This window comes from Podarcis cretensis, assembly GCF_951804945.1.
Source record: "Podarcis cretensis genome assembly, chromosome: 1".
Classification (NCBI taxonomy): domain Eukaryota; kingdom Metazoa; phylum Chordata; class Lepidosauria; order Squamata; family Lacertidae; genus Podarcis; species Podarcis cretensis.
This window is the reverse complement of record NC_137170.1, coordinates 75,999,330-76,025,315: the sequence shown is the minus strand read 5'-3', so window position 1 is coordinate 76,025,315 and position 25,986 is coordinate 75,999,330. Positions and strand designations below refer to the sequence as shown.

At 44.0% G+C, this 25,986-nt stretch overlaps 2 protein-coding genes across 4 annotated transcripts in view; both read left to right on the top strand.

The window, feature by feature from the left end:
* The window catches only part of KCNQ1 (potassium voltage-gated channel subfamily Q member 1), a 299,981-nt gene that overhangs the window by 54,563 nt on the left and 219,432 nt on the right, over nt 1–25,986 (top strand). For all 3 annotated transcript variants that reach the window (XM_079987211.1, XM_079987212.1, XM_079987213.1), the window contains exons 3-5: nt 23,193–23,319; nt 24,610–24,688; nt 25,078–25,174. In XM_079987211.1, coding sequence (XP_079843337.1) covers nt 23,193–23,319; nt 24,610–24,688; nt 25,078–25,174 — 303 coding nt within the window. The remainder of the gene's footprint in view (nt 1–23,192; nt 23,320–24,609; nt 24,689–25,077; nt 25,175–25,986) is intronic.
* LOC307213084 (uncharacterized protein) lies at nt 7,529–10,146 on the top strand. Its single transcript, XM_079970817.1, has 2 exons — nt 7,529–8,776; nt 9,678–10,146. The coding sequence occupies exons 1-2, from the start codon at nt 7,907–7,909 to the stop codon at nt 9,714–9,716; spliced, it is 909 nt and encodes a 302-aa protein (XP_079826943.1). The 5' UTR covers nt 7,529–7,906; the 3' UTR covers nt 9,717–10,146.

Sequence of the window (25,986 nt, the reverse complement as noted above, 5' to 3'; positions counted from 1 at the left end):
CCTGGTATCTCCAGGTATGGCTGTGAAAGACCCCTGTCTCATACTCTGGAGACTTCCTGCCAGTAATACTGAAGTACAGTAGCTGCACCAATAGTCTGGGTTTTGAGGTAGCTTCTGATGTGCCAGTGTGAACTATGGTATCTCAAACACATCTACACATGTTCCTCAGGTCTTCTGGAATGAGTTATTGGGTTAACCTTCACACCAGCTGTATTCCATAATCAGGTCATCATCCTTTACTTAGTACTTCTGTTTCTCTTTAAGTGTTTGCACTTTTACCTATACCTTGATTGAAGATGGTCATAGTGATGTGTGTGTATTTCCCTTTTTATGGTAATACATTAAAAAAAAAGCAGAACACATGGATCACTTAGATGCTTCTAAGATCTCCACATGTCTTCAGTCTTGTGCTTCTTCTCCCCTTTCTTTCAGTAAATTAAACCTTGTGTCATTGATGTTTATGTATCCGTACGTGCCTCATCTAGGTGATGTGTATGCAAAGTTCTCCTCTGGGCTCTCTTTTTATCCATGAAGAAGATTGGTTTGGCAATGTGTTCCTTGCACAGTTGGTCGGCTGAACTGTCCATGTATATATATATATTCTCCTTTGGGGGAGGTGATTGATGTGCACAGTGAAGTAGGATCAAAGGAAGAGCTGGGGAGAGGGGAGCTGCGGTTAACAAGAATGCTGAAACATGAAAACATACTTATTGAATGTAACTGGTGGTCTAGCCCTTGTTTATAAAAATAAATCTTATGAAAGATGCACTTATTTCTATTAGTCTGCGATGTATATGTCTAGACCGATGAGCATATATTTTTTCTCCCTTTCTATAAAAACCACTTTTTAAACAGCCATTGCTTCAAGGTAACAGAGTCTAAAAATCATGTGTGTAAAAATAAACATTCTGTTTTAAGTTGATGAAGGAATCTATTATATTTGCAACGGTCTTTTGATTTATGAGTTGCTTTGAAGGAGGGGGCACTTTGTGATTTGTGGAAAAAGAATTTGCTTTCCCAAAATCGGCTCTATAATCCAGTTTTGCAATTACAGTTGCTATACCCTTGGGGTGAGTAATAGTCTATTGGTGGTTGAGAAGCTAGTTATGTATGCAGATAAATGTGGGTGTAGATAACAGAAGCAATGGCTTCTGATACCATCATAGGTATTAATTACTTAGGAATAGTACAATGATTCTGTTATCACAAATTGTTGCTTCTGTGATCAGCCACCGTGCATATTTGGCACATAAATATTACTTTTAAAGAAACTAGTGTGCAAATATTTTATTAATGGCAAGGAGAGTGATTGTATAGGGAGCAAAATCAGTTGGGGAGTCTGCAGAAATGCTTAACGGGGGGGGGGGGGAGGGGGGAAATCAAATACAAAAACAAAAGTACAAATCCACAACAATAAAGTAAGCTTAACTCCACACCTACCAAAAATTTCAAGGGTTGTAACCAATGTCAGTCATACTCAGAGTGGACCTTTTGCAGTTAATGGACATGACTAACTTCAGTCCATCAATTTCAGGTGGTTTACTCTGAGCATGACTAATGTTAGATACAACCCAATGAAATTCTAGTGTGCCCTATGAATATGGCAGAAAAATAAAAGCATATTTTGTAGCGGAAGAAAAATTTCAGGAAATTAGGGGACGGGTTTCAGCACAACACTGCCAGGACTAAAACTAAAAAGAACTCAGCTGCGTTGGCTCTTTTTTATGTTTCCTTTGACAAATGGCTATTTATTTAAGATAAGGTAGACAAATAATTTGGTTTGGGGGTTCTTGGTGACTTAACTTTGAGAGAATTCCTAGCCACATTTCTAGCTGGTGGAACTGGTTGTAACAACACACAAGTGGTTTAACATTGGAGTGACCTTACTCATAAAAGAAAATTCAGCCCTTCCTTTGTGTGAACTGGAAAATTGCTACATGACAAGGAGAAAAAGAGCTGAATGGTGCATTTCTGAACAGCATCTCCCAGAAGTTTCACATTCATGTTAAAAAGCACGAGGGACAAGATTAATCCTATGAGGGGCAGCACCTTGAGGGGTCTGACAGACAAGAAAAGAGCCCCTGCAGAGTAGTACTTTGGGGCTCCTCTTTTTCATGTGGCCCAGGACAATTGGATACCATGGTTGGCAATATTACATCAACAGGGCACCAGTCCCAGCATCTGTCTCCTGGTCACAGCTGTCAACTTTCCCCTTTCCTTGCAAGGAATCCTATTCGAAATAAGGGAATTTCCCTTTAAAAAAAGGAAAACATTGACAGCTATGCTCCTGGTGTAGGTGAACTACCAAGGCAACATAGACATATCTTACTGCATTAGTGCCATTTTATTGATTACACTTGACTAATGAAATAACTATCAGCTGTATTCAAAGCTAGATAATGTTTGCTGGTGTTGTGTATGTTGCATTGTTATCAAGTCAAAGCAAGAGAGTTTTATTAACTAGAAGACATAAGCCAGCCTCTCACCTTTACAACCTACTCTGTAAGTTCCCTGTGGAGTTAACACTCCCTCTCCATCATCTTTGGCTTGTTGTTACAGCTTCAAAGACATTCTAAAGCCTTTGTTGAATTGATCATTAACTCTTCAAAGTTATAATTAGACATTTGAACTTGAGTCATTTAAAGAGAAGAATGCAAGAATGAAAATGGTGGCCACAATTGTTTTTCTCCTCTTATGGCTCATCATAGTAGCAAGTGATGAATTAGTGGACTGAAATGAGATATCTAAAGCTTTGAAGGAAGCATAGTGATAGAGAGACACTAATCTGAAGAAGAGCTTTCCCCTTTGATAGTATTCATCCTTAGTTCAACAGAGCATCGAGACTGGGATTTACAGACATGGTTTAGTTAAAAGTTAAGCAACGAGATTGCGCTTTAAGTAGGAGATAATTAAGCATGTGCTTCACTTCCCTGTTTAAATCAGTGGGGAGATGGAGGCAATGTGTGTTGGTGGTTCTCATATCCCAGAGATTGGTCAGTTGCTTGTTCTGGATGGGATTGCACTCCCTCTGAAAAAACAGGCTCAGAGTTTGGGATCCAGCTTTGTCACGAGAAGCTCAGGTAGCCTCAGTGGCCTTTTATGGCTGGTATGTCAACTACAGTCAACTACTGGAATTGTGTGACCACAGTGCTCCATGCATTGGTAACCTCAAGGCTTGATTGTTGCAATGGGTTCTGTGTGGGGCTCCCTTTGGGTTTGGTCCGGAGGCTCCAGCTGCTGCAAAATGCTGCGGCTAGACTGCTAATGGGGACAGACTATTGGCAACACATAACTGCAATGCTCTACCTGACCAGGGTCAAGGTTCTTAGATTAATTCACAAGGCCCTTAACAATTTGGTCCAGCATACTTCAAGGACTACCTAATTCCTTATAACCCTGCCTGATCACTAAGGTCTTTGGGGGAGTCACTGTTAGTGGTCCCTTAAAGCTTGGATGCACAACTTATATCCACCAGGAGCCATGTATTTAGTATTGTGGACCCAATTTTATGGAACTCTCTTCCAGCTGAGGTCAAGCAGACCCCTCCCTACTGAACAGCCGGCTCCTACTGAACCCATTTTTATTCCAGCAGGCCATTTTAACTGATTATTTTTTTAAACTTTTTGTATTGCATCCTTGTAACCCAGTTAGAGATGATTGTATTTTAAATAATAAAACAGAATAAAACTGTGGCCGGATTGTGCCTTAAGCTTCTTAACTGTCTGGCAGCATCTGCTACAACAGTACAGTGCACATTATGTCTACCAGTCTGCTCACACAAGCTAATATAGGGTAGTAGAGAATTACGCACACACGAGTTCCAACAGCTTTAAACAATACTAGCTAGCCTAAAAGTGACGGCTAAGGGGCTGGAGATAGGGAAATTGCCATTGAAGATTCTGCCTGAGATGCTGGGAGAACCTCAGCTTTGGGTCTCCCACTTTTGCCTCACTGTCTTCTGGTGGAGGGTTTGACTAGACAACAGCTGGTAGCTACTATAGCAGGGCTGCACAGTGGATGGGAAAGCCTGTCTCTATGGTAACAGTGAAGGCATTGGATGTGCCTCACTCTGCTCAATCTGGGGAATAGCTAGCTAAAGACATCTGGTCTGTGTAGATAAATCTCCAGGGAAATTAGCTCATTTCATCTGATAGTAACTACAGAAACATTGGACTCTGTTTAATAGTGTGATAATGAACACGGGAGATAGCAGACTAGCTCAACTGTTCTGCAAGTCAAAACCAATCTTTGTTTAGGCAGATTGTTGCTTCAGGTTGAGACTTTAACTAATGTCTCCCTCAGATGATCTTGGCTGTAATTATAATCTGAGTGTTAAAAACAGTATTTTGAGGAGATAATACATTCTCATGAAGAAAGGAAACTTGCTTTATACAGAGTTTTTAAAACAATAGCTGGCCATTTTTCTTTCCCCCTTTAAAACAAAAACAAACCACTGAATGTGAAGTTATAAAGTTTGTGTCACAATACTTAGGCTGGTACACAATTATGTTTGTGTGTGTGTGTGTTTATAGAAGTTGTGCGCTGTCTCCACAACCTACAGGGTGGTCCACAGTATAGAAACTTAATATATTAATACAATTAATAATACAACTGTTGATTGGTGTAGCAGATGATGTGATGGACAATTTGATTCTCTCAAATGGGTATGGAAGGGAAGGGAAGGGAAGGAAAGGGGAAAGTCTCTTTTTCGTCTTGCTGGCTCCAATGTCTGTGTTTATATGAATGTAAACTAAATGCTGTGCCTTTTTATAGACTGTAACTTGAGGCTATGGAATAATAAAATGACATAACCTGGAAGAACATACAACAGCATATATTTTCCCCTCTTTTCCTTATTTTCCTCTCTACACTTGTGAGTCTCTAATGAGCTAAGATGACCAGATACGAGAATTTGCTGAAGAGTAATAACTTCACGTCATTTCTAGCTTGTTAATTGCCTTTCCACATTACTGCTCTCAGGGCAGTTTACAACCCACAGACATAATGAAATATACAACAAGAATCACATTTCCATCCTTTGGCAATTCATAAAACACCTAAAAGCAAATTGACAACATTTAAGGGTCCATTTCACTTGTAGCAGGGGTTGCCAGTCTAGTGCCCTGGGAGGCTTCCAGTGATGTGCCAGGCTGAACTTCTTTTTTAAGGAAATCTATAGCCTTCCTAGAAGGAAAGTTATGACGCAAAATGTTCAGGTATCTTCTAAGTGATTTCTGTGAAATGAGAGTGGTGTGGCTGCCTTGAATATTTTTTTCTAGTACTGAAGAATACTCCCTGTTATGATTAGACAGCAACAATATCTCTTCTCTATTTCTCACTGTGTGTGTATGTAAGCTCTGTAATCAGAACCACCAGGATATAGCTGACTTCCCATGGTAAGCATAATTTTGTTTTACCACCATGTTGTGACTGGTGGCCCTGCACTTTCTCCAAATTAAAAATGTGCCCACTGATCCAAAATTTTTGGTTATCCCTACCTTATCAGCAAACAAGAAAACAAAACCACTCCCATCAATATAACTGTGTCAGGTTTGTACTATTCTAAGGGGATGAGCTGAAGTTTTGAAGGAACTTGCTTTCATTGCATGAATGAGTAAAAATAGGCAGAGTGCAAGCTGAATGTGAAAGGAACCTGAGATATATTTACTGGTTCTAAAATTAGACTAAGATTGCTGCCAAAACCACCATGGCCAAATATTTCTGTGGAAAACATCAGTGCAGTGATGTATAACTGGCTTGAATATACAAATATCCCAAGTTTAGCTACTTGGAGTGTGTTTCCTCTGTCCAAAATAAATCTACAATGTTTTCATTATGGAAAAAATAAGATGCATTTTGTTGGCTAACTATTTAACTTTGGACTAGTAAAGCAAAGTCATATATGGAACAACTCTTTCTTATATGCAGCTCTTATTGTTTTCTGATTCTTGAAATATTTTTATATTATTAAAAAAAACCCTATTTTTATTTTGTTCTGAATGTATCCAGTTTAGAACAAATTTGGCAACATGCTCTTTGGAACTAGCTTGTTATTAATTAGTAGAAATAACTGTACAGTACTGAGAAATGCAGTGTGTTTACCGAAAGCTGTAACTTTCTAGGGGCCATGTTGCATATAGGGATGCAATGTTGCCAGCAGTAGGAATTTGACCTTTTGAGACAAAGTGGTGTCATGATAATGGAATGTGATGATGTCACATTGTGACCCCTGCTAGGACAGAGGTTAAAAGCACATCGTGATGTGGTATGTGAGATTGTAATTCAGAAATGAGCACAACATTTGTTTACCATTTTTGGCATCGGCATAAAGTAATTTTGGATTACTTGTTGTCTTCCAAGCCAGGCTGTACCTTTGCACAGTTTATTTGTTTTATTAGTTATATTTACACTCAGGCCTTTCATTTGGCAAAGCATCATAAATGCTTTTCTGCATTTATGCACACACAGGAAAACTCAGCCCTTCTTACTGAGTTGATCCAGTAAAAGTATATTGTCTTTGTTTTAGTGGATGTGGAAAGAAAATGAAAACTTAAAAAATGTTTCATTAGAATTTTCTCTCTCCCTCTCATCCTTATTAACCAAGATACAGCAGGGTATCTTTAATTTATTTTTAACTGTATCCCTCTTCAGTTGCCTTAGGATCCCTGAGGTATGGTAGGACACTTCTGATACCACATTGATGGGAAAGGAGCATAACTGAATATCAATCATGGTCAGACATTTTGATAGTCAACCAGTCTGATTATCGATAAAGCAGCCATTGTGGGTAGAATTCTTGAATCTATTGGAATCTCCATCTTTGTTCTTATTTTTTTCCAGCAATTTCCTTTATCTCCTTGCCACCTCTGTGTGTTTTCCACACTGCCACTCCAGCCTTCTACCAATGCACACTCAGATCCAGCCTAGCTGGCGAATTGGAAACTCCCTGCAGAGGTATGACACTGGGAAAGCAGCCTGATCCTGGCAACTCTGGAAACAAATTGCACTTAATGGTACCTAGATAAATATTTCTACCCACCCCATCCCAAGTTCCTCACATGCCGCCAGGAACTGCTGGATCTCTGTGCATGTTCCCTGTGTGTTGACGTTTTCAACTGCAAGTGGCTGCTTCTCAGTGACATACCTTCAGATTCTGGACTGGCTTTGCCTATCCAGGGTGGCCGTTGGATCCCCCTGGACAGGAAGAAGTCCTGTTTTAATTAAGTTGACCTTTGTTCATGCAGCAGCTTCTTCCTGAGATCTGGTCTTTTCCTGTGTCCTTGGTTACCTTTTGATCTTGACTTCGGGCTTGCTCCTCAGTCCTGCCTCCTGGTTTGTCCTCTGTTTCTTACTTACTTTTTTCTACTGATTCCTGGCTTGCTCCTTGACCCTGTCTCCAGGTTTGCCCTGTTGTTATGTACTGGGTTGAATAGGATCCAAACTGCAGCAGTCTGATTGGCCCTAGAACAATAGGATCCAAAAGGCAGCAGCCTGATTGGTCCTAGAACAATAGGATTCAGAATGCAGCAGTCTGATTGGTCCTAGAACAATGCAGCAGTATGATTGGTTGGCAGGAACTACCCAATCATGCTCCAGATAGAAGTGAATCCACAACCTGATTGGCTTACAGTAGAATTCCGGAATTAGCCAATCATGTTCAGCCCATTGTGTAAATAATGTATATAAAGCAGATACCTTGAGGGGACTTTCATTCATTCCTCCTCACCACTATGAGCTGAATAAAGAGCATGAAATCACTTTGCGACTCTGAGTATATTTCACTGGCGACGAGGATGGGATCCCGCTGAGCTGACTGCCACACACAGCACCGCAGCACCGCCACCTGCCGCACCGCTGCCTCGCACCGTGTATCCAGGCTTCAGCTCCGGGACACAAGGAACTCAGAATGGCAACCGACAGCAGCTTCTCACCGTTCAACCCAGCATCCGGAGACTGGGAAGCGTACGCCTCCCGTTTCACCTTCCTCCTAGAAGCCAAAGGGGTCACCGATGAAGAAGACGCCAAGAAGAGGGCAATATTCTTCAGCGTTTGCGGAGAGGAGACATTTGAAATTGCCCGGGCTCTCCTTGCGCCTGAAGACGTTGCTACTGTTCCATACAAAACAATAATGGAACAGCTGAAGGGGCACTTTTCGCCACAGCCCTCAGTGGTGGCTCGTCGAAATGCCTTCTATGCAAAGCGGCAAGCCCCTGGGGAAACCATAACTGGGTTTGTGACCTCTCTCCGCCAAGCCGCCCGGTTCTGCAACTTCTCAGAGCTGGAGAACATGCTTCGTGACCGCCTCGTCGGTGGCCTGAGGGATGAGAAGCTGCAACGACGCCTCTACGCTAAGAAGGACCTAACGTTCCAGGTCGCTCTGGAGGAGGCCCTGGCAACGGAAGCTGCTGAGAGGTCGACGCAAGAGGCACGGCCGAGCCAGCCATCCCAACCGAGGGTCCACCATGAAGACCTCACCGACGACTCAGGATCCAACAGGGAGGAGGTGCACCGAGTACAGCAGCGCACTCAAGCAGCCCACATACCACAGCTGCCTCGACGAGAAGGAGGGAACTGCGCAAGTTGCGGAGAAAGTCACGAGAGGAGGACCTGCCGTTTCCGCAACGCAGAGTGCAGGCAGTGCAGAAAATCGGGACACATCGCCCGGGTGTGTCGGGCTCGGCCCACCCGACGCCAGGCATCAGATGACCAATCCAAGAGCCCCAGGTCCCGGGGCCCAACGCACCAAGGCAACTCGACGGAGCTCACGGACTTCCAGGTATACCAGTTGCCCCACCCCAACGTAGAGAAAATTTATGTTGACGTACAGATAGAGGGGGCCCCATGCCGCATGGAGCTTGACACGGGTTCAACTCTATCCATAATCTCGGCAAGGACCTTAAGGAAACTGTGTCCTACTGGGGGTCCCAAACTCAGGCCGGCCCCATTCACCCTCCGGGACTTCCAGAAACGTAAGGTCCCCACAATGGGGGTGGGGACCTTCAGGGTGCAATACCGAGGGCGGACGCGGCAACTGGAATTGCTGGTGGTCAAGGGCCCCTACATTAGCTTACTGGGATTGGCATGGTTTGGACCACTGGGGCTAGCCGTCACCGGGGTGAACCACACTAGCTTACAAGTGGACGTGGACGCCATATGCAAGGAATTTCCGGGGGTTTTTGATGGGAAATTGGGACAGTATACGGGCCCCCCAATTGCTCTACAGCTTGACCCCGCAGTACGACCGGTCAGGCTCAAGGCCCGCCGGGTCCCGTTTGCCCTGAAACCCCGTATAGACGAGGAATTGGACCGGCTTGTGGAGCAAGGAGTGCTGGAGCCGGTGCCTAATGCCCCCTGGGAAACCCCAATTGTCACACCCGTCAAGCCTAATGGTTCGGTCCGCATCTGCGCAGACTACAAATGTACCATAAACAAGGCCCTTACGGCCCATGCATACCCAGTGCCAGTGGTCAGCCATGTTCTTGCCACCCTGGCTGGGTCGAAAATTTTTGGCAAGCTGGACTTGGCCCAAGCATATCAACAGCTGCCAGTAGATGAGGCCACAGCAGAGGCACAGACGATTGTGACGCACAGAGGAGCATTCAGGGTAAAGCGGCTGCAATTCGGTATCAGCGTGGCACCAGGCATATTCCAGAATCTAATGGACTCTCTACTTAAAGGGATTCCTGGCGTCACCCCCTTCTTCGATGATGTGTTGATTGCCGGGCCCACACCAGAGGAGTTTGAGGACCGCCTCCGCACCGTTCTGCACCGTTTCCAGACGGCGGGTCTCAAGGTGAAGCGGGAAAAATGTCTACTAGGAGTGCCTCAGGTGGACTTTCTTGGATTTATGGTGGACGCAGAAGGGGTCCACCCGACTGGGGACAAGGTACAGGCCATTTGTGATGCCCCAGCGCCCAAGAACAAGACTGAACTTCAGGCCTTCTTGGGACTATTGAACTTTTACCATTCCTTCCTTCCCCACAAGGCGGCGGTAGCGGAGCCCCTACACAGACTCCTGGACAAGCGGGCCCCTTGGGTGTGGGGCCAGCGCCAGGAGGCCGCATTCCAGGCAGTCAAGGACTTGCTTGTCTCAAACTCGGTCTTGGCACACTTCGACGAGAGGCTGCCGGTGGTGCTAGCATGCGACGCCTCACCCTATGGAATTGGCGCTGTCCTGGGACACCAACTTCCGGATGGAAGAGAGGTACCAGTAGCATACTTTTCCCAGACACTCAACGCAACCGAGCGGAACTACTCGCAAATCGACAAGGAGGGTCTGGCAATCGTGAAGGGAGTAAAAAAATTCCATGATTTCTTGTACGGGCGGCCCTTCACCGTGGTGACTGACCACAAGCCGTTGCTTGGCTTGTTTGCCCCTGAAAAGCAGACCCCCCAAGTGCTGTCTCCTCGCGTCCTCAGGTGGTCAATTTTCCTTGCCAGCTACCAGTATGCACTGATTCACCGTCCGGGGAAGGCGATGGGCCATGCGGACGCCCTCAGCAGGCTACCACTACCGGAAACAGGCCCCGACCCAGCACCTGCACAAGAGGTTATGAGCCTGGAGCTGCTTCCTGACCGCCCCATTCAGGCACAAGAAGTTGCACACCATTCCAAGAAAGATAGGGTCATCTCCCGGGTCCTGGACTGGGTGTGGAGGGGATGGCCCAGCAGCAGCCCCGGGCCAGAATTCGCCGGCTACACAACCCGCAAACATGAACTGTCAGCCCACAAGGGGTGCCTGTTATGGGGAAGCAGGGTCGTTGTTCCCCAGCCCCTCCGCAAAAGGGTCCTCACAGCCCTACACGAGACACACCCAGGGGTAGTAAGAATGAAGGCCCTTGCCAGGAGTTATGTGTGGTGGCCGGGGATCGACGGAGAGATAGAGGCCTGGGTCAAACACTGCCAGGCCTGCCAAGAATCCCGCCCAGATCCCCCAAGGGCCCCAGTCCAGTCCTGGGAGTCCGCCCGAGCACCATGGTCACGCCTGCATGTGGACTTCGCTGGCCCCTTTCAGGGGAAAACATTCTTCATAGCGGTGGACTCCTACACCAAATGGCTGGAAGTCGCACTGGTACCGTCCACTTCTACGTCCGCAGCCATCCGGGTACTACGCAGGCTGTTTGCAACCCACGGGCTCCCTGACACTCTCGTCTCAGACAACGGGACTGCATTTACGTCAGGAGAATTCCAAACCTTCACAATGCAGAACGCCATCCGCCACATCCGTTCGGCGCCATTCCACCCTGCCACCAATGGCCAAGCAGAACGCATGGTGCGGACCACCAAGGACACCCTTCGCCGTATGACACAAGGGGATTGGGAGTACCGCCTTGCCACATTCCTTCTAGCACAGCACAGCACCCCCAGCTCAACGACTGGCCGGAGCCCCGCTGAACTACTAATGGGTCGGCGCCTTGCAATCAGATTGGACCGCCTTCACCCCGATAGAGCTCAGGATGAGGCAGTGGTGGGGGAAGGCAAGAACCCCCGGACCTTCGAGGCTCAGGACCCAGTGTACGCAAAGAATTTTGGGGCAGGCCCAGCATGGGTACCCGCCACAGTCACCAGGGTCACTGGCCCCGTGTCGTATGAGGTGCTAACGGATGGGGGGCAATGCTGGCGCCGCCACTGCGACCAGATACGGCGACGATTCCCAGGAGAAAACCAGGAGGAGGAAAGGGCAGAGGAGTCCCAAGGGAACAGAGGGGCAGTGAGGCCCATAGAGCACGAGGGGCCAGCAGGAGAGGCAGAATCAGTAAATACAGAGAGGACCTGCGAGGCCGAAAGGACACCGGAACCAGAACCACGACTGAGTGAGCCGGTTGCGCCAGACCAAACAGCCCCATCACAGCCAGCATCCTTGGAACACGAGCCAGAACCTGAACCCCGGACCAGGGAACACCCCAGGCCGCAACGCACACGTAGGCCGCCAGCGTACCTTGAGGACTATGAATGCGACCTCCCGGGCAGGACTGGAACTTAGAGGGGAGGGGTGTTATGTACTGGGTTGAATAGGATCCAAACTGCAGCAGTCTGATTGGCCCTAGAACAATAGGATCCAAAAGGCAGCAGCCTGATTGGTCCTAGAACAATAGGATTCAGAATGCAGCAGTCTGATTGGTCCTAGAACAATGCAGCAGTATGATTGGTTGGCAGGAACTACCCAATCATGCTCCAGATAGAAGTGAATCCACAACCTGATTGGCTTACAGTAGAATTCCGGAATTAGCCAATCATGTTCAGCCCATTGTGTAAATAATGTATATAAAGCAGATACCTTGAGGGGACTTTCATTCATTCCTCCTCACCACTATGAGCTGAATAAAGAGCATGAAATCACTTTGCGACTCTGAGTATATTTCACCTGTGGTCATGACGTACTCTTTGGTCCAGACTGGTTCCATGGCTCCTGGTTCCATGGCTCCTGGTTCACCTCAGACTGTTGTCCACGGCCCAGCCCTGATACATGCAGTCTTCTCATATAATCCTACCCTTGACTCAAGCCCAGATTGGCACTGAAATGGAGTTTCCTTAACACCCACTCTATTGCTGTCTTCAGTGTTTCTCAGTACATCAGACTATAAGAGTCTGGCTAAATTCTCTCCTCTCATCTCATCTGTGTTGTGGCATCCTACACATCTGTATCTCCGTAGCCTCATTCCCTGCCCACAAGCTCATTTAAATAGCTGAAAAGTTTCTCAATAGCTTCTCCACCTTCCCACCTTTTGCCACTGCCCAGTCAGGTGAAGCACTTCACCTCATCACTCTTTCAACAACACAGAGGAAGAGACCTAGAGATGGCCATGGTTTGAAAAGAGGGAACTGGGATAGTGATAGAGACAGTCGCCTGTGCTGCACTGTAGGGAAATTTTTATGCAAGAAAATCAGGTGATCTTCATCTCTGAAAATTGACTGGTGTTTTGTCTTTTAAATGTACTTTTAAAAGAGTATAATTTAGGAAAATGAACAAGTAACTATGTTTTAATGAAATTAGAATTTATCGCCTAATACTTTGGTATTAGATGAAAATTTGGAGTAAATCCAGTCATTCTGAACAGTACATTTGAAAATGCATGCTACAGGATAAAGAATTTGACCTTCTGTTTCAGGTAATAAGTTGAATCCAATCTTACATCTTCAGTCTAAGGACAGGAGACTTATTTGAGCTTTCAGTCATGCAATTAAGAATCACATGGAGACAGAGAGCAGGGCTGCAACTGTGGGACTTCCTCCCACCCTCATGACCTTGGGCAATCAGAGTCCCACATCATGGGGGGGGGGAGAGCCTCTGTGAATTTTTAATCAATGGGGTTCTTAATTGTGTGGAGTCAAGGCCCAGAGGAGGCTATGATCATAGTATCAATTAAGTGCTGAAGATTATAGCCTAGGTAAAATTGTATAAGTCTCTCAAGGAGCGTGTAATTCACTTTTACAGTTTGCAGCCATTTAAATGCTGCTGCTTTTGGTTACCCAGTAGAGTGATTCAAAAAATTATAATGCACCTTTAAGCACACGTTGTATTCTAATTATACTCTTGGTATTCCCTGAGAAGATATCTAGAATTTCATGGAGATGGCTGCAGCATCAAGTCAATGCAGGGCGGGTGTTGGTACTGTTTTGCCTCTTCCCTTGTCCCCTTGGTGTGCAACATCCAGCCTGGTTAAATGTTTTGGAGAACTCAAAAGCTTGCTCACAATCTTTTAAACATTTTGATCAACCGCTAAAAAAATAAAAACAAAATGTAGAATTGTAGAGTTGGAAGAGACCCCGAGGGTCATCTAGTCCAACCTCTTGCAGTGCAGAAATCTCAACACAGAATCTTCATTGTCTTCATCTTCTTCAAATTTAAATTCAAACCTACCATGTACCAGCAGGTCCCAGGGCAGGCTTCAACAATTTATAATCCAGTATTAAAAACAATTAAATTGCAACCACAGGAATAGGGTAGGTCCTGAAAACACACATTTCAGATGGCGATGCCGTGGTAAAAACAGTTATCTTCAGCAGTTGCTGAAAACTGTATAGTGAAGGTGTCAGACCCAACTCTTAGGGGGAGAATTCCCAAACTTTGGGTCTGCCAAAGAGAATTCCCTCTCCTAAATTTCTGTGGATGGTGGAACTTCCCCTCTCCTGATCTTAATATGTAAAAGGGTACTTTGGAGAACCTGGTAAGGTACAGCTTAAATCCGTGCAAGTAGAAGGACATTTAGGTTGAAATCCTATATAGGACTGGACTGTATCAACTTGCCAGACAGGTTCTTTGAGATGGGCCTGTGCACAAGTGTAGCATGGAACATAAAGGAAGGTTCACAAACTTATAACTGTTCCTCATTTGGAGAAAAATGTAACAGCGGGGGGGGGGGGGGGGGCACACAAATAATCAAGATTCAGAATGTGAGCACTCCTTTCAGTAGGCTTATAAATAAAGGAGAGCACAATTATTTTGCTCATTGAGTAGTATGTAGCTATAGCTGTAAGTGGATCACACTTAAAGAACAATTAAAAGTAAACAATGCCTTTCTTTGAGGATGTCTGTAACCCCAAAGTTCTGAACAAACAAAGGAATAATTTGCACCATGCATTGACGCTCCAGTCATAACTTAGCTAAAGATGGGAATTATTTCTTTTGAATATCTGAATCGTACTTGCCAGCTATCTCTTGCTGCAGGGTAGTTTACATTACAGCCAGCTTCTAGATTTTGAACGGAAATATTTTTGTACGCCTTGGCTAACTTTTAGAGGCAACATTAAAATGCTTACTGAACGAGTTTTGCATGCTTATAAGTTGGGAGGTTTTTTAAAATTACCACTGGCGCATGTATTTTTTTGTGAGGTGTATTAAGTGCCCACAGACTACAGCTTGAGTGTATAACTGTTATTGCAGCTGTGTGGAGGAGCATGATGTGTATTCCCTGGAGTGGCCTTGGGAGAAAACCCAAATATGTTGAGGCAAAAGCAGGTTGTGTTTATGGAAATGTCAAACAGAAATATGGAGCTTGAACTCTTATCACAGTGGAGTGTGACATCAAGAACAGCTTAGGGATTGTTCAGATGTGAATGAATAACAGTTATGTGGTAGATTTATTTTTAATTTCAGGACCAAAATGGCTTCATGCCTTTTTAATAGGTTTTTAGAAACAGAATCACTTACTTTAACTTTGCTTTCTCATTTGGTTGCAAACTGCTAAGACTTGAAATAAAAGTTGGTCCTTTTTAAAAGTGTACTTAACAGTTCATTATGTTGGATAGGGACGCAGGTGGCGCTGTGGGTTAAAGCCTCAGCGCCTAGGGCTTGCCGATCGAAAGGTCGGCGGTTCGAATCCCTGCGGCGGGGTGCGCTCCCGCTGCTCGGTCCCAGCGCCTGCCAACCTAGCAGTTCGAAAGCACCTCCGGGTGCAAGTAGATAAATAGGGACCGCTTACCAGCGGGAAGGTAAACGGCGTTTCCGTGTGCGGCTCTGGCTCTGGCTCTGGCCAGAGCAGCAATGTCACGCTGGCCACGTGACCCGGAAGTGTCTCCGGACAGCGCTGGCCCCTGGCCTCTTAAGTGAGATGGGCGCACAACCCCAGAGTCTGTCAAGACTGGCCCGTACGGGCAGGGGTACCTTTACCTTTTACCAGCGGGAAGGTAAACGGCGTTTCCGTGTGCAGCTCTGGCTCTGGCTCTGGCTCTGGCCAGAGCAGCGATGTCACGCTGGCCACGTGACCCGGAAGTGTCTCCGGACAGCGCTGGCCCCTGGCCTCTTGAGTGAGATGGGCGCACAACCCCAGAGTCTGTCAAGACTGGCCCGTACGGGCAGGGGTACCTTTACCTTTACCTTTATGTTGGATTACATTAACAGTTCATTACATAAAGACTTTGAAAGGAAGGCACAGTAAAGAGCTTGGGTGCCCGGTTTAGTTTCTTCATCTACTAAAAAGAACCTTGCGTAAAAAAAACCTTGATACTGATGTAAAATTAGCTGTTTCCTACTTGTGCCACCGATGGCTGGGATTCAAAGTGCAACATGCATTGCTCTGCTTATATATGGGGGCTTCTCTGCTCCCCTTTTGCAACAACAGCTCTCATGCTCCCCCAAAGCCCCCTTCCCACTAGGGAACCACACGTTGCTTGTGCCCAGTGGGCTGGATCTTAACTGTAATGTCTGGTGTAGTCTCTTGAATCCCATTCCCCAAAGAGTCACATAATTGCCAGTTATAGCAAACAATTCAGACCACAAATGCGTAGTCACTTGCCAAACAGACTGTGGATTTCTAGAAGCTGATGGTTCAGAAAACAGATAGGCTTTAAAAACAGGGATGGGGAATGTTCTTGGCTCTGCAGGCCAGATTCTTATCAGAACTGGCCTTCAGGACCAAATTTGACAGGTCAGTGGGGCTGTCCACTTGTCAATCACATGATGTCACAATGACATCAGACTGGGTGCTTTGACGTCCAAAGAGTCCCGCAGGGTGCTTTAGAGCACCTGAGGCTTTCGCTTTTCCACTTATCAGCTGATAGTGAGAGGGTGGAAGCCTGATTTCTGCAGTCTTCAGCTGCAAATGCAAGTTTGCCACAGGGAACCCACCAGTGCAAAGGATCCGTCAGCTTCACTGTCCCTCAGCTTAAAGGTGGTAGAGCCAATGTTTGATTTCCCTTGTCAAAGCATTCTTGGGAGAACTCTTTAAGACTCACAATTGTGCATTGTTGGCTACATCTCTACCTGCCCTCTACATGTGACATGAAGTGTGGGGCAGGTTGGTGTAGTTTAGGGTAAATTTGAACCCCTGTTGAACCCTGTTTGGCCCTTAGGCCACAGGTTCTCAAGCCCTGCTTTTAAATGGTTAGTGCTAGCCCTGCAAAATCTGAGCATTCTGGTGTAAGAGAGAAGTTGAGTTTGTGTATAAAGCTATACTGTATGTACATGTTTAAGGCCACAACTATATACCCTGTTGCCTGGAGAAGCAGCTGACCCATGGGGGGGTGGGGTGACGACGACCCCTGCTGTCCTAACTTCCTGTCATTGAAGCTGCTACTACTGGCCAGTAAGGAGAGTAGGTGGGAAGAGGTGACAGGATGTTAGAGCTGTGTGAATGTACCAGGGAGTAATCCCCATTGATTTCAGTGGGACTTCTGGTAAACATGCATAGTGCTGAACTATAAATAACCTTACTTCAAGAGTTTGTATCTATAATCAAATGGTGAACTGCTCTGCTAGCTCAGAACTAAGTGTTTATTCTTTTAAGTGATACCAAGCCAACCTTCTGAAAAGGGTGCAGTTAAATTGTGTATGATTTCAAAATTTTAGTGTTTTTTAGATGTCTTCTTCAGCATCTAAAAGTTTTCTTTAAAAAAAAAAAGCTCTAAATTAAACTGGCCCTCACTGTAGTAAACTAGAGGACTCAGTATAGTTTGCGTGCAAATTCCAAATGAATGTCGTCTAGCCAAGCCTGAAGTTTAAAAATATCCCTGTGTAGTCATTTGCCAGAAATGACTGCATGTGAAGTTTGTCAGGCACAGGTGCACCATGGTCTTGTCTTGGGAGGCACAACTTTTCCTCAAAGCAGAGGAAAAATCATTAGCCCAACACTTGCTGAAGTCAGCAGAGTGACAATAATCCTTTTCATTTAGGATTTGGCTTGTGTTTATGGTTGCAGTTTTCAGTGAAGCACACCCAACTCCTAGCTCTTTATTATGTACGCTCTGTGTTAGGACAATTCTGGTTAGACCTTATCACCTATGATTAATTTATTGAAGGGAAAGCAGCTTGATTCCAAATGTTTCTGCACAGTAGAGTTCCTACATAATGTTGTGGGATAAATCACTTGCTACTTAGCTTCTTGTCCCTAAAATGTGGGTCTAGCAAAGTCCTTAGTGCTAACAAAGTGAATAAGGAGATGATTCAGGCACAGTGTCAGGATCCAACTCAGCATTTACCAAGGTCGCAAAAAATGGAGGGCTGAGTCACCAAGAATTCATCTAGAGAAATGAGAATTACTTTAATGTTTCTATTTCAGTATTTTTCCCTAAAATGTTATCTCAAAAAAATAGAAAAACAAAAAACCCCTACTGCCCCTCATATGTTTACAAACCTGTGTTTACTTCACAAATTATATTTCTCTTTAGAGAAAGGCAGCCAAGACTTTGTCCAAAGATTGGCAAGTACACATGCATGTTGCCTCCTGCACAGCAATTGTCAGCTGCAGAATCCCATCATGAAATAAAATTTGCACACACAAGGGTCCCTCATTCTAAGAGGATCAAGATGGTTAGATACTGTGAATTTCTGTCTGCCTCTCTGAAGTGTACCAGAGATAAAGTTTTTTTATAAATGTAGATGCTGTGCAGGTACATATCCCTGATCTCCTAATTATCAGTGTTTCTTCTACCAGAAGCATTTGCGTTTAGGCCAAGGTTGCTGCTTCGCAACTGGCTACCAAACACATGAAAAGATTCTTAGTGTGTGATGACCTTTAAAGCATCTGATATAAAGAATGTATTAATTACAGGAAAGAGTTTTTCAATAACATGTATAGAGTTGAACACATGTTTTGGATATCATACAGAGATGGGAGGGCAGAGTTTCCACACCAGCAACAGATTCTTCTGGAAGTGGAAATGCTGGCATGGAATATTCCTGCCATGATGTAATGACTGGTGCTGTATGGTTCAGCCCTGAGATTTGTAGCATGTGCTCTGGCTCATATAGCTTTGACCATGCTGTCAGAAGTGTAGGTGCGACTGCTCATTTATAATTTCTGCCATATTTAACAAGGTGATATAGGTAAAGGTAAAGGTAAAGGTACCCCTGCCCGTACGGGCCAGTCTTGACAGACTCTGGGGTTGTGCGCCCATCTCACTTAAGAGGCCAGGGGCCAGCGCTGTCCGGAGACACTTCCGGGTCACGTGGCCAGCGTGACAAAGCTGCTCTGGCCAGAGCCAGAGCCAGAGCCGCACACGGAAACGCCGTTTACCTTCCCGCTGGTAAGCGGTCCCTATTTATCTACTTGCACCCGGAGGTGCTTTCGAACTGCTAGGTTGGCAGGCGCTGGGACCGAGCAGCGGGAGCGCACCCCGCCGCAGGGATTCGAACCGCCGACCTTTCGATCGGCAAGCCCTAGGCGCTGAGGCTTTAACCCACAGCGCCACCTGCGTCCCGACAACAAGGTGATATACTATTTCCCTAATTTAGGCAGAAGCCAGATTAGGATCTACTGGTAGATTTTTGGGTCACTTGCAGCAGCAGATCAGCAAAAATTACTGACTCCCAATTGCTTAACAGTAGCAATGAAAACAAGTTTTCCCCTCCTTGCCTAAACTAAGCTGCTCAAACATAGACAGCTTGGGGGCAAACGAAGAGTGGCTTTTTGTGTGAAGGGGCTGTAAGCTCTGTTCTAGTACTGGATGCAAATTCCTGGGCAGAGAACTTGATCAGAAGCACCTGTCCTTTATTTCTAAAGGTATATTTTTTGCATACACATATATTTAAATGGCTTTTCATTTTCTAGCCGGAAGGCTCCCAGACTTTAAGCTCAACAGAAAACAAGACAGGTGGTGGATCTTGGCATTCTCCCAAGGCAGAAAGTTGCCCGCCTCTAAGTTATAGTGCGCACATGTCACCGCTGGTACAGTGTCATTTGCATTAAGGCACAATTAGGAATATCTGTTCTGCAGGTCTAATTATGTCCCAGTTTGGCCCGGGAGAACGTTGTCCACAAACCATGCTCACCTGTCCCACACCTGTGATGTCAGTTGAGGGGCAAGTATGGGCATGGCTACAGAAGAATAATTGGGAGCTGAAAGTGAGCTCCTGAGAATTCCTTCGCAAGTAGGGCTCCCTGTGAGCCCTGATCACCTGATAGGCAGTAACAGGGAGCTTCCCTGACACTGAGACTGTGCCTTCAAAGGGGCTTGCTGTAACCGCTGATCAGCAGTTACAGGGAGTCCCTTTGAAGCCCATTTTCAGGAAGTTTAGATTCACATGGAACATTCCCCCCCCCCCTTTTGCATGTGTCTGTTTCTCCCACCTGCCAAAAATTGGGCCTTAAGAGATGGGAAATAAGGATCTGGCCTGTAGGCTGGATCTGATTCTCCCTCTTGGCATAAGAACATGAGAAGTGCCCTGCCTCATTAGACCAAAGGCTTGATCTAATCATTTAACTTCTTCTCCCACTGGCCAACCATATGCCTACGGGAAGCCTACAAGCAGGACCTGACTGCAACAGAACCCTCCCCAGTTCTGGTTCCCAGCAAATTCCATAATTTAAATGTATGCTGTCTGAAGAAGTACTTTCTTTTGTCTGCCTGGCATCTTTCAGCATTCAGCTTCATTGGATGTACCTGATTATTATTGGGTGGGATGAGTTGCTCTTTCTATCCACTTTCTCCACACTGTGCATCATCTCATACATGTCTATGGTGTTCTCTCTTATTCACCTCTTTTAAACTAAAAAGCCCCCAAAGTTATAACTCCTTCCCATAAGGGGAGTTCCTCCTGCTCTTTTACTTGCCCTTTTCTGAATCTTTTCCAGCTCTACCATACCTTTTTTGATAACCCTTTTTTTGCGTTTTTTGCTTGTGTCAACTATTCACTCCAACACACACATTTTCTCATTTCTCTTCTGCTCACTATTAAGTTGTGGGTGAACATATCAGACGACACAGCGATTCTTCAAACAGCTCTTGTTTATTCACAAGCCAGGACAGAACTGAACTGAAGGGTTCAGTCAGCCTGCTTATATAGAGCTCCAGTACAAGGTTACTGTAACAACTTTCTAAAACTATCCAATCACTGAACGTCACTTTCAATCCCTTATTTGCATAACTATCTACAGTATCCCCCTGCTGGCCCAGGGTGAGAACTTCAGTACATAACACTCACACTTTATGGCCTTAGTATATTGGATTGAGTTTGTTTTAACATACGTGCTGTGCAATCCTGTGCATATTTACTTGGAAGTTAACAATGCCCAATGAGGATTAATCCAGTGTGTTCAGGATTGCAGCTTCAGTCTGCTCCATGCACTGTATGAGATCTCAGAGTGGACTTCTGTAAATAGTGGCTGGGGAAACCCAGCCAGATGGGTAGAGTATAAATAATAAATTATTATTATTATTATTATTATTATTATTATTATTATTATTATTATTATTCAGTCAGAGGTACATCAACATTGTGTCAGAAATTCTAGCTTGTTTTGAATTGTTCAATGAAAACACAACTCTCCACAGTGAGGTGTGTGTTTAGTGCCCAACTCATTCCTGATAACCCCACTAAATTTGAAGCTATTAAAACTGGAATAGCTGAAACAGAATCCTCAGAATGTAGTCTTGCTGCTTTTGTAAAATACCTTCACATCTAAATCACCAAAATTTCAGCTTGCTGTGGAATGGTATATATACTATAGGGTATATTGAAGTAGTTCATGAGGACTTGTTTGTTTGTCTTTCTAATGAGTGTCCCAACTTATTTTGAATATAAATAGCATAGCCTTTTGCCTGTCTGCAACTTTCTCTGGCAGCTGTGTCTAAATGTAGTGACAAAAATCAGTCAGCCAGCGCCCCCCCCCCCCGATTACTTATTGGGCTTATACAAGGCGAGATATTAAATACACTTTTGTCTGTCACCCAGCCACGGGCAGGGGAGGGGGAATTTGCCAGTTGCTAACGGATACCTGGCATTTTTGTGTATGACCATGAAGAACAGCTTGTGAACTTTCACCTCTGATGTTTCCTGAATAACATGGGTCTCATTTAGGTCAATAAGCCTTTATCAAAACGTCAGGAGTGAAAAATGTGTCTTGGTGTAAGCCGACTGGTCGTTCTCTCCAGTTGCAGGAGTCTATAGAACAATCAATGTTCTCTAAGCTTGTCTGCATGTCATGCAAAGAACTGGATGACAGTAACCATTGACTACATGTCTGTTTCATTGTCTTTAGGGCAGCCCACATTTGCATATTTGTCAGTGTTCTTGTTATCCAATGAACCATGGAGGGTCTTTAAAAACACACAACTCTCATGCAAATTTCTCTCACACAACACTCCCCCCCTGCACTTTGCAAATCTGAAAGCACTCACAACTTAGTCTTTTGTTTCTTTCTATTTTCGTACTCTTCTTGCAAAATTAAACTCTAATTTGCATGTGTGGAGTTTTTGTTCAGAGCAACCCTTCTTTTCCCTTTCTCAGAGTTTGGTTTTGCTTAATCACTATTTATTTGTATTTTGGTGTGTTGAAATATGGTTGTTTTGCATCACATATATAGCACAAATCCCTTACAACTGCTCTTGATTACTGTATTATTATTATTATTATTATTATTATTATTATTATTATTATTATTAAAGACCCAGCTGGCTTATCTGTTTGCTTATTAGCTGTTTTTGTCCGGGATGGGGTGAGAAGACCTAGGAGTTTTATTAATACACTGAAAAGGACACAAGAGAATCTTAGGATTTGTGAGCATGTGTAAAAGTTAATAACATATAAGCTAAGAAAAAAAGGTCTCTTGATATTTTCATGTATGCAGCTGGATCACTCACAGTGCAATCCTACACAAACTCAAAAGTAAGCTCCATTGAATGTAATGGGGCTTACACCCAGATAGATATATCTGAGATTTCGCTGCAATTCAGTATTTTCAAATTAGAAGGAGATCTTTGCTCGCCACTAAATATTGTGCTTAAAAACATGAATGAAAGGAAAAATAACTGCTCCATCACATGCTAAACTCCATTATCAGATTCTGAGAACAGTTTTCCTATGAAATGAAATGCACACAAAAATATTTCTGCTTTTCCTTCTCATACTTTATAGACGTGAGACTTATACTTTTCTGATACAAGGTCTGTATTTATGCTATCTGAGTAACATTATTGTTTTATAAATAATGGGTTTGAAATTAAAGTTGCAAACCTAATTAAACTTCCCATGAATTAAGTGCCATTGAACTTGGCTAAGACTTTGAGGAGATGAGATTAGGATCCAATTATGGCAAGCGGGATTTTGTTTTGTTTTTATCACATGGAAATCATCAAAACACCCTGTAATAGATTTTAAACTTTTAATCGTTCTCCTGATTGTTTGTTCCTACAGGGCTTTACCATATATTTTCTGACTCACAGTTCTAATATTTCATTTTCTGCTAATATCACCTGAAAAGTATTAAAAGCATGTTATATTAACCTGTTCCCCCCCCCCCGTCTGTTTCCTCTAGGAAATTGTATTAGTGGTATTTTTTGGAACTGAGTATGTAGTTCGATTGTGGTCTTCAGGGTGCCGCAGTAAATACGTTGGCTTCTGGGGAAGACTTCGTTTTGCTAGGAAACCCATTTCTATCATTGGTGAGTATATAAAGTTTTCAGTGGCTCCCACTGCATAAAAGGAATTCCCATTGTGATTTCTCTCATTTTCAAAAAATAAAGAGAAAGTGTTTTCTTGTAAAAAAACAAAAAAGCAAAACAAAGCAAAACACCAAAACCTCAAAGCAGTTTACAAAAAAAGCAATAAAATTATCAGTAGAAAGTTAAAAACACCTATTTAAAACATTCAAATAAAAATTAAAACCAATTATAGTGGAACCTCGGTTTTCGAACGTAATACATTCCGGAAGACCGTTCGACTTCCGAGACGTTCGAAAACCAAAGCATGCCTTTCTAGAAGCTCAGTACGGAAGTCGTGTGGCACGTTCGGCTTCTGAAATGCATTCAAAAACCGAAGCAGTTACTTCCGGGTTTTTGGCGTTCAAAAGCTGAAACATTCGACTTCCGAGACGCTCAAAAACCGAGGTACCACTGTATAATCTAGAAAAATATTTAAACACATCAACTTTATACATATCTGGGTAGGCTTGTCTAAAGTGTTTTTAGTAGGTGTCAAAACACTCACCTGCTTGATGTGTGGATGCCGCCACACTAGAAGTCCGATTTCATACAAATGTGGTACAAGCATTACGCAGCATCTATAAAAGTGCCTGTTCCATAGATCAAAGCAGTCAAGTGGGAGTATATGGGGTAAGGCGATTTCCCAGGTAAACTGGTCCCAAGTTGTTCAGGGCTTTCTATGCTAATAGTAACACTGTGAACTTGGCCCGATAGCAAATTGGCAACCAGTGCAGGTTTCTGAGCAGAGGTGTCATATGGTGAGAGGGTCTCACTCCTGTCAGCAAAATGTGCTGCAGTATTCTATGCTAACTGCAACTTCTGGATCAAGTGCAAAGGAAGCCCCACACAGTACACATTGTAGTTATCTAGTCCTGAACTGCACGAACTACTATTGTTAAGTTGTGGGCGAGCATATCAGATGACACAGCGATTCTTCAAACAGCTCTTGTTTATTCAGAGGCCAGAACAGAACTGAACCGAAGAGCTCAGTCAGCCTGCTTATATAGAGCTCCAGAACAACGTAACTGTAGCAACTTTCTAAAACTATCCAATCACTGAACGTCACTTTCGATCCTTCATTTGCATAACTATCTACAGTATCCCCCTGCTGGCCAAGGGTGAGAACTTCAATACATAACAACTATGGCTAGGCTTTCCCAGTCCAGAAAAGGTCATAGTTGTGTCAAAGGTGCTTCTAGCAATTGAGGCTGCCTGGGTCTCTAGTGACTGTTGTTGTTTTTAATTTTCCAGATCTAATCGTAGTTGTTGCTTCGATGATCGTGCTTTGTGTGGGTTCTAAAGGCCAGGTTTTTGCAACCTCTGCTATCAGGTAAAATGATTAAATCTAATTTAAAAATCCTTTCTTTTTCCACCCTGTTAAAAAGTGTATCTCTTAATTCGCTTTTCCCCATCCCAGTGCCGTGTACTGGTTAGAATGTTAGAGTGGTTAGATTTGGACTGGGCTTGGGAGGTTCAAATCCCCCGTGAAGTTCACTGTGTGACCTTGAGCCACTCCCTCCTGCTTAGTGCAGCCTACTCTTCTTATGAGGATAAAATGCAGAGGGGGCAAATCATGTACGCTGCCTTGAGTTCTTTGTAGGAAAGGTGGGGTATGGATGTACTGAGTAAATAATAACAATTTTAAAACTCACTCTTCCACTCTCAAACATCTGTTCTCACTTTTTTCATTCACTTTTCTTTTAATGAACTTCATTCTAGAGGCATCCGATTTCTGCAGATCCTGCGAATGCTTCATGTGGATCGTCAGGGTGGCACATGGAGGTTGCTGGGGTCAGTAGTTTTCATACACAGACAGGTATGTAAAAACTTAAAAAGGAAGTTCAAGTGATAAGGATGTTTTACTGTTAGGCTGCCAGATTCCATAGACCATATACTGTTCTTGGGGTATCTTGGACTAAATGAAATCCCCTTCCCGCTGCTTCAGACTTTACTCACAGTTAATCACATTTAATCAGTTTAATTAATTAGCTGATTAACTAATGTTACTTGATTGACTAAGGCTGCAGTTCTATACCTGGAGTCAGCCTGACTGAACTCAGTGATGGGGCTTACTTTTAAGTAGACATATGTTTCAACGGTAAGGTTTCTTTTACTGGGTGACAGACCTAGTAATTTTAAAATCTCTGTGTGTGCAAACAAACCCCTGTAAAAATAATTTGCTGTGGTTTTGATGTAATTTGTTTCAGTTCTACTAGTTCCAATCCTACTTTCTCTCACATATGGCCACTTGAATCCATTAAGTCTTATTTCTGAGTAGATGTGCATAGTATTGTGCTGTCAGTTAATCCTTTGTTGTTTTGAGATCAAGGTTAAAAATATCATTTTTCCAACTTCAGTTTGCAATTCTGCTGCATTAAAGTAATTGACAATAATATTTTTTTGACCTAGTATTAAGGTATAATGATTTGCTAAGTGCAAATTGGAAATATCAGGTGGTAGTCAACTAAGCATTATGCAGAGTAGTGACTGAAATTAATGAACTGTTTGATTAATGTTTAATTGGTTAAATTCAGTGTGGTAGCTGAGCCCAATAATCAGTCATTCGTTTTATAAAATAGCATTTGGCAGCAGCAGTATTCTATGTGCCTCTAGTTATTCATTAATTTG

What these genes read in the sequence shown, in the direction of transcription:
- LOC307213084 (XM_079970817.1), top strand. Translation starts at nt 7,907, where the DNA reads ATGGCAACCGACAGCAGCTTCTCACCGTTCAACCCAGCATCCGGAGAC. An exon ending in CGGAGCTCACGGACTTCCAG is followed by an intron (nt 8,777 to 9,677) that starts GTATACCAGTTG and finishes CTCTACTTAAAG; the next exon opens with GGATTCCTGGCGTCACCCCC.